The 9025-nt window shown below is 39.4% G+C and overlaps 1 protein-coding gene across 5 annotated transcripts in view; it reads left to right on the forward strand.

Moving 5' to 3' along the window:
- Positions 1–3372, forward strand: part of PDS5A (PDS5 cohesin associated factor A) — a 164954-nt gene extending 161582 nt beyond the window's left edge. For 4 of the 5 annotated variants that reach the window (XM_073342241.2, XM_073342242.2, XM_073342243.2 and 1 more), the window contains exon 33: positions 1437–2212. In XM_073342241.2, the coding sequence (XP_073198342.1) occupies positions 1437–1686 (250 nt within the window). In that variant the 3' untranslated portion in view covers positions 1687–2212. Of the gene's footprint in view, positions 1–1436 lie in introns of all 5 variants that reach the window. The other variant, XM_073342245.2, reaches the window with a different exon arrangement.
- Positions 3373–9025: the final 5653 nt, after the last annotated feature.

Below are 9025 nucleotides of genomic sequence, written 5' to 3' on the forward strand. Positions count from 1 at the left end.
TATCACTCTCCTGAGGATAACACAGAGAGGTAAAGAACGGATGTTGCTTGAATGCCAGCAAGCACGGACCATACACTGCCATGCTTTGTTATGCAGTGATTCCAGACTACGTGCTACTGGCCTGGCATGGTAAAATGTCCTACCATGGAGGACAGAATCAGTCTGCCCTCCCCAGAAACCTTTTGCAAAGGCTCTGGGAGTACCTCCAGGAGAGCTTAATTGAGATGTCCCTGGAAGATTTCCGCTCCATCCCCAGACACGTTAACAGACTTTTTCAGTAGCTGTACTGGCTGTGAATGCATCTCACGTCTTCAGGGCAAATTAATCATTAAACACGCTTTCTTTTAAACCGTGTATTATATTTACAAAGGTACACTCACCAGAGGTGCCTTCTCTGCCTTCAAGGTCCGGGAGCTTGCGTTGGGAGAGTATTGGCTCCAGCGTGATAAACAGTTCCTGGCTGTCTAGGAGAATGGTTTCATCCTCATCTGCATCTTCCTCGTCCACAAAATCCTCATCCCTGTTGCGTGAGACTCCCCCCTTGCAGGAGTCCACGTACAAGGGTGGGGTAGTGGTAGGGGCACCACATAGAATTGCATGCAGCTCATCATAGAAGCGGCTTGTCTGGGGGTCTGACCCAGAGCGGCTGTTTGCCTCTGTTTTTTTTGGTAGGCTTGTCTGAGCTCCTTAAGTTTCACTTGGGACTGCTGCAGGTCCCTGTTATAGCCTCTGTCCTTCATGCCCTTGGAGATTTTTTCAAATATTTTGGCATTTCATCTTTTGGAACCGAGTTCTGATAGCACGGATTCCTCTCCCCATACAGCGATCAGATCCCGTACCTCCCGTTCGGTCCATGCTGGAGCTCTTTTGCAATTCTGGGACTTCATGGTCACCTGTGCTGATGAGCTCGCCATGCTGGCCAAACAGAAAATGAAATTCAAAAGTTCCCAGTGCTTTTCCTCTGTACCTGGCTAGTGCATCTGAGTTGAAAGTGCTGTCCAGAGTGGTCACAATGGATAGCTCCCGGAGGCCAGTACTGTCGAATTGCATCCACACTACCCCAAATTCAACCCAGCGACGTTGATTTCAGCACTAATCCCCTCGTCGGCTAGGAGTACAGAAATCAATTTTAAGAGCTCTTTAAGTCAACAAAAATGGCTTTGTCATGTGAACGGGTGCAGGGTTAAATCAATCTGATGCTGCTAAATTCGACCTAAACTCGTAGTATAGACCAGGGCTGAGACACCTGCTTGAAGTGACAGATAATGGCCCCAAAACCACAAAGGGTCATATTAGCATATAGTCAAAAAGAATCTGTATTTTACACTTTTCCTTGAAATTCTGTGGTATTTAATTTTTTACATACTTAAGCCATGCAGTATGTATTAATTCAATGATTCCTAAAGGAATGTCAAAACAGTGTTAACATTTTTCAGAAGCCAGGTGCTGGGAAGTGATGGAGATTCACTGTTGGAGATAGACTCAAGTCCAGGATATTCATCAAATGATACGGATCATTTTAAAGCCCGTGAGAGCAGCCAGGAAGACAATGAGGATACAGAGCTAGCAGAGGGAGGCTTCCTAAAGGTGCAGCAGGGACATACAGGGCTATTTTATAATTTTATTGTAGTTTGTGCAGTAGGGAAGCAAGGAATCCCATTTTCCTTCTATAAAAATCACCTTTGAGTGTGAGACATATCACAAAATCTTAGCTTTTTAGACTATTATTTGTGGATATCAGAAAAAGTATTTGCTGGGTTAATTGCTTTTAGATAAGAGTTCAGTGATAGTCTTTTGTAGGCTTGAATTCTTAAAGCAGTCGTTTTAAATTACTCTCCCCATTCTACTGCATTAATTCAGTCTGATTCAACAAGAGAAAATGCTAGTCGGTTATGGAAATTAAAGCATATATCTATCTTCATTCAGGTTTCTGTATCACCACTTTTGGTTAAAACATGAAAATACACAGTAGGGAAATGTGGACTTATTGAACCAGTGCTGAGCTAGTCCAGAAGAAGATACAGTATAACGCTGGAAGATTAAAAGCACAAATGAAGAGTCAAGCGTATTGTAGGAACTTAAATGTACACATTGGTGAGGGTGGCTTTAATGGTTCAGAAGTAACTGAATTTTCTTTACCCAAATATTTAACTCTTATTTTCTTTTCTCCCCTATAAGGTAAAAAGAAAGCTTACACGAAAAGGGAGGAAATGAAGGCCAAATAAAGGCAAACTCCAAGCTTCTGCAAAAACTAAGATTCTGAAATTTCCTATACAGGAACTGAAATTACTTCAAAACACACAGCTTTCAGCTCTGAAAACAGAAGGAAAACTATGCTTCCCTTTTACATGAAATTAATCCTTCTCAATGGAAATGTAAAGCAGAAACTCTTGAGAAAGAGGCTAAAAGCATCTGTACTTATTTCCCCAGAGACTTTTTTTTATGAAAAGTCAATAATTAAGCAAATTGCTTAACACTTGGTTCCAGTTTCTGCATATCTGGAGTTTAAAAGTATTTTACTCCATTAATTTTCATGCTGCATTTTTTTTTTTTTTAAGAAAGTCAAAGGAGAGGTTCTTTTACTGACATTGAAAATTTGTGATCCGAGAGCCAGGTTATTCCCATGTTTCACAAGAAAAAGTAGATGTCTACTGAATGGAAACAAGAGTAGAGGAAAATCACAAGAAATATTTCTTTGCTTTACTTTTGGAGACTGTTTTATGTATAATTCTTTCCGCCTGCCTACTTTTCTGCAAAAATAAGATGTACAGATTTCAGTTCCCTGCTATGAAAAGTCATGTGGTGGCAATTTTATAAATGTTGCTTTCTGATTTTTATCAGAGTGGGAAAATAATCACTTAAAATTATTATTGATTTGCAAGTAGACATTTCATTTTTTAATTTTTCCTCCATTTTAGTTTAATATAATTTGCAATAAATGTACATATTGATGTTTGTTTTATAAAAACATATATCACTTTTAAGTGTTTTTACTCCAGCAGTTCTGTTGGAATATTCAAAATTTTAAAGGAGTAAAGACAGTCCAGCATTTGATTTTATAATGTTTGTCACCAGATTTTTATTATTGATGTAAAAAAGTCAATTTTTAAAAATAGTTGGACTTCGGCAGCTTTGTAAGGAAAGTTGGAAATGGTTAGGGTTGCTCTCAATTTTGAGCATTGTGCTGATTGGAAGTAAGGTCTGTTTTGCATTTTGTCTTCCTGTCCAGGCTCATTTTTAATGTTTGTTTTAGAAGACTGTTGCATCAATATTATGTTTCCTGGCATCGTTCAGCATAGATACAGTGTACACTTTTATGTACACATGATCATATTTAAGTTTGTTGCATAAAATAAACGCTTCTAGGTGTCATATGGTGGTCCTTTTTTCATTCCCCCTAAATCTAATTATTGTGTATCTGTACGCAGGAACATTGCAGTTGAGTAAATAGGCTTTGTGCTGGCAAGTATGTAGTCAAAGGGGAAAATTTGCATCTGAAAAGACTGATCTGTTTTTTGTAAATTCATTTTTCCTGCCTAGAGGATAAGCACTGGACTGCAACTCAGGAGAACTGGGCTCTATTCCTCGTTCTGCCATTGGCCTGCTGGGTGACCTCGAGCAAGTCGCCTCACACCTCTGTGCCTCGGTTTCCCCATTTGTAAAATGAGGATAGTGTTACTTCTTTTGTAAAGTGTTTTGAGATTGATGAAAAAACACTGTATAAGAGCTAGGTATACAATATATTCTTTGCTATTGATGCGGTGGTTGAGGAATGCTTTCTGTCCTAAATTGGTAAAGTGTTGCTGTATGTTGTTAAACTATTATCTTTTTCTAGTCCCAGAGTGGCCGTGCTTCACTGATGGATACAATTTTGTGTTTGTGTTCACACAGAGCAATAGCTACATCTTAGGGCTAGAGCAACATGAGAACCTCTGGCATTAAAGGATTTTTATAAACATATTATATTAAAGGGACATTGTCAAGTTAAAAGTCATATAATAGTTAAACATTTATTTATCCTGTATCAACAGACTTTAGATTTCTAAAACTGAAAGAATTTTAGAAATCTGTTCTTCTCTTCAGCATATATACTGTTTACTTTTGACACATTAGTCAGTTTTACCCTGGTTCTCATTCTAAAGTTCAAATAAATAAATAAAACATTTCTATAACTAGTAGGTTTTGGACACTTTTTTTTTAAATTACAAAACCTATATTTTGGTTATAAACTACAGTCTCGGCTAGTGTCCCTTTGACAGTTATTTGTAATCAGAACTTTATGTACTTTTATAAATGTGTAATTCAAAATGATTAGTCTGAAAAGTTTAGAAAATGGATAAGTATTCTTTTTGCTCAGTGTAAATGTATACAGCCAGTCACAAACACAGTGTGCTGGAATAATACGTCAAAGGTTTAGAAAAACATTTTGTAAATTAACTTTGAGTTTACTGTTGTACACAGTAAGCTAAAAGAACAGGAGTACTTTGTGGCACCTTAGAGACATACAAATTTATTAGAGCATAAGCTTTCGTGGGCTACAGCCCACTTCATCGGATGCATAGAATGGGACATATAGTAAGAAGATATATATACACATACAGAGAAGATGGAAGTTTCCATACAAACTGTAAGAGGCTAATTAGTTAAGATGAGCTATTATCAGCAGGAGAAAAAAACTTTTTTAGTGATAATCAAGATGGCTAATAGATTGATCTATTTCTCTAAGTTAAGTATCCTCCCACCTTCTTGTCAACTGTCTAAATGGGCCATCTTGATTATCACTACAAAAGTTTTTTTCTCCTGCTGATAATAGCTCATCTTAACTAATTAGCCTCTTACAGTTTGTATGGAAACATCCATCTTCTCTGTATGTGTATATATATCTTCTTACTATATGTCCCATTGTATGCATCCGATGAAGTGGGCTGTAGCCCACGAAAGCTTATGCTCTAATAAATTTGTATGTCTCTAAGGTGTCACAAGTACTCCTGTTCTTCCTGCGGATACAGACTAACACAGCTGCTACTCTATAACCTGACAGTAAGCTAAATTTTACTTGATTGTTGATCTAGCAGTTGCAGTTTTGTTCCTGATTTTCTCTAATCTTGAACTTTTGTCAAGTATTTATTGAAGATAACTGTTATAGCCTAGGATTTATTGAGTGTAGCCTCATTGTTATGTATGTTTTCCTTGGGATACATCAGCAATTTTTTTTTTCCTGAAAAGCCTTTAGAAATTTATTTTAAAACGTAAAAAATCCCATGTTATATTCTCTGGGACCAAATGTGACTGGACTTGGTCTTCCACTTTTTTGCTGCAGCCAGGAATACTTTCATAGCAGAATCATTGAAGCTCCAACAGCTTCCTCTTTCAAACCTAGTATTGTCCCCCACGCTGGTGAAGGATGATTGTCTTCTACACAAAGTGAGCCACAAAAACAATTTATTTTCTATTTGGGCTCCAAACACTGGTACTGACAGAGAGACAGCTAGAAACAGAGGGCAGCTCTTTACTTCAGAGTACAACGATGACATGAAAGCATAATTGGGGGAGTTTTGACTTACCCCTATATCTCTAAAGAATAAAAAGCTTACATTCTCTTCTGTGTTCAAATGGTTCATGACTGCCTTAGAGGAGAAAGCTAGAATCCTGTCTTTTTCTTTCCAGTCTCCCAGGCCAACAGTAGGTCATACCTCAGCTCCAGTTCAAGAAGCGCACTTGTCAGGCTCCCTCCCCATCCAGTATGGATGATGCAAACCTGGACAACAGGAGGCTAATCTTGGAAAATTGGAAGTAGATATCCAAGTCAAAAGTTTCAAAGATAGAGGACGAAGGGACCTCTCCCTCCCACAAAAGGAAATTCAGATATCTTTGAAAAGCTTAAGTACAAAAGGAAAACTACTTCTCATTCCTTCACACTCACCTTTTTTAGGAGAAGGGGCGGGTGGGGGGGAGTGGTAGTTCACCAGTGTGTATATATCACATTTTCTAAGGGGACTGGAAAATTCCTGTATCTCACTTCCCACCCAGCAGACTCAATGTTTTTTCCCACGAACGCATGTAGAATCATAGTTCTTTAGAATTCGTATGGGAAGTGAGGAAGTCAAATTCTGTAAGTGGTACTTATTGACCACAACTTCCACCAAGGAATTGAAGGGTACACCCTTTTGTGGGATTTGTCCACTTCTTTCATACAGCAACTTGAAAGGCAATATTAAAGGTTGATGTCCACTCTGTGGCTTCCAGTGACATAAAATGAATCAAGGCTGTCCTTCTGGAGAAGGATCTTAGAGGGCAGCAGTTCACTAGGTGTTCCATGGTTTCGATGTCTTCTCCACATTCGCATATCTAGCTGTCCTTCATTTTCCTTTTATGCAGTAATTGCAACAACTGTGAAGTTCTAATGCAGTTCGCTGTGATCCGTAGCTTACATGGCATGGTAAATCCAGGTGATTGTCCTGTAGCATCCGTAATCAGGTCTTGATTCTTGACCCTGTTGTTTTCCTCTGCCATATGTCTTTGGGTGACAGTCCTGAGGTTTTAAGTGCTTTGTAAAGCAGTCACCTCAACAGGCGATATGTTAAGTTTTATACCTTTCAAAGGAACAAAGCTGTCTGTCTTGGTGTTGAAGGAGGATGCTACCACAGCAACCTGTATTAAAGACACTTCCATAGCTGAGGAGAGGAAATTTTCTCCCAAAGATGTGGCCAATAAAGGTCCAAAGCATTTTTATGGCAGAAGTGAGAGGTATCCCTCCTGGTCTCACCTGCTTCTCAAGCACAACCATCACAAGAATCCACCCAAGATACTAATGGCATGCCACAAGACAAGGGAGATTTGGCTGTTTCTAATACCAAATGACATCCTGAGAAGGCAAGTTCAATGAGGAACTAGCCTGCACACTATCAAATCACAGCTTCATAGTAAGTCACAAAACAAGCAGCTTCATACCTGTTTAGTCCCCATAACACCTGGGAGCAGTAAAAATAATCTACAAAGGCAGGCTTCCTCTCCCAAGAGAGTTCACCAGAGTCAGGACTTGATGGTTTATTCATTATTATATGGGTGCCCTTCAGGATGTGATTGCTGTGCAAATACCCCCTGCGAGCCTATACAAAAATTCCTGATCTCTTAATTGGAACTGCCACAGAGGAATCTAGAGACATTACTGCTCTCTAACAAGAAAAGTTTGGAAAAAATCTGGCATGGTAGAACTGGAAGTCATTCCTGATAAGCTTTTTGTAACATCATCATGAAGAGATTTTAGTGCATCTTTACGGGGCCCGTGGTCATCACAAAAATTCCCCTATAGCAGTAACAGATTGGAGCTCAGGGCAATTGTTCTAGCAATGCTACATTTAATCCACTGTTCAGAGGTAAAATATGTTAACGTTGAACTGTCACATCAGAATTATGTGAACAAGCCAGGAGGATCTAGAAGTAAATACCTCCTGAATGAGAGGGGAAGGAGAAGGCCCCAATGTAACCTGTTCCCTATACCACGTATCAATGAAGACTGCCTTTGCCTGTTACATCAGTCCCTCATGGCAGGTTCCCCTTAAACAGTGTTTCATAAGGACACTTATGCACAAGTCTTATCCCAATACCCAGAATTGTTTCAGAGTTCCATATGAACCAATTCATTCAACTACCATTTTTTTCCCAAGCCTCACTGACCCCAGGGGGAAGCTAAATTTTAAACACACTCAGTGCAGTCAGAGCATTATTAAATTACCTTAACAGTACAAAAATGGAGGAACGCACCTATACGGTTTGTGGCCTTTGCTGAAAGGGTTAAAGGTCAGTCAGTGTCCTCACAGAGATTGACAGCTGTGTAAGGAGGAGTTTGCCAGGTTAGTTCTGTGTAGTCACATTAGAATTCATTCCACTAGAGCTCAAGCAGCCTCTGCTGCCTGTTTGAAGAATGTCCCTATTCCTGAAATACAGCTGTCCTGCAATCATTGTTTAAGTAGGACTCCTAGTACCCACCTCCAAGCAGACAGACAACTGCTTGTTAGTCGCAAAGAGCAGAATCCATGTGGACAATTACTCACAGAAGAAAGAATGGTTACCTTACAATAACTGGTTCTTCAAGATGTATTGTCCACATGGGTTCCGTGACCTAGCCTTCTTCCCTGCTACAAGTCCTACTCCAATGGGACTCTGTATTGCAAAGGAACTGAAGGACAGTTGGGCCTGTTCCACCTTTATGACCTCAGATGGAAGTTTGGGGAGACATCTAGGATGCAGGTATTGCCCCAGCAGACACTGCTGGCCATGCACACCTGGATTGGAATTCATGTAGACAACAAATATTTAAGAATCACAGTTACTCTTGGGTAAGTAATCATTCTTTACCCTGCTGCTGTCCTGTGGATAAACAGAGGGCTTCATTCATTGCAGCTCTCAGGCCAACACCATTAATCCACACAATTTTTAAAAAGATAGTTTATTGGTATTTGGCAATATGGAAAATATGCAAACTAGCTCATTTAAATAACTTGCATAAGGTGTCACATGGAGCTTCATGAAACTTGGTAGCTATGCAAAACCTTCACTCCTTTCCAAGTTGTAGTCTTTCCTCTGCCAACTGTCCAAATAGAAGAACAAGGTCACTCACATTCTCTGTTGATATCATAAATGATTTTTTAAACTGCAGATGACAGACAAAAAGGGACACAGCAAAAAATAATGCTGTTACCCAATCAGGAATCAAGACCTTATGAAATGCAGAAGAAAAAACGGCCAGTCACCTCCCTTCCAAAGAAGCAGAATTGCTCCCACTTTGACCTTTTTGTTGGCTAAGTACTGATTGAAAAATCTCTGAAACCAAGACAGGGTCTTAAATCTCCTTCTTTCTTTGGTGTCAGAAATACATGGAATAAAATCCCTTCCTACTCTTTCACTGGTGGAATGGACTCAGTGGGGTTGTTTTTTTTCCCAGTGTGGAATGGATATTCAGCACAAGTTCCTCCTGATACTATTGAACATGTCTATGCTTTAGAAGGGGCAATTTGATAGGCAT

This window comes from Lepidochelys kempii, chromosome 4 (assembly GCF_965140285.1).
Source record: "Lepidochelys kempii isolate rLepKem1 chromosome 4, rLepKem1.hap1, whole genome shotgun sequence".
Classification (NCBI taxonomy): domain Eukaryota; kingdom Metazoa; phylum Chordata; order Testudines; family Cheloniidae; genus Lepidochelys; species Lepidochelys kempii.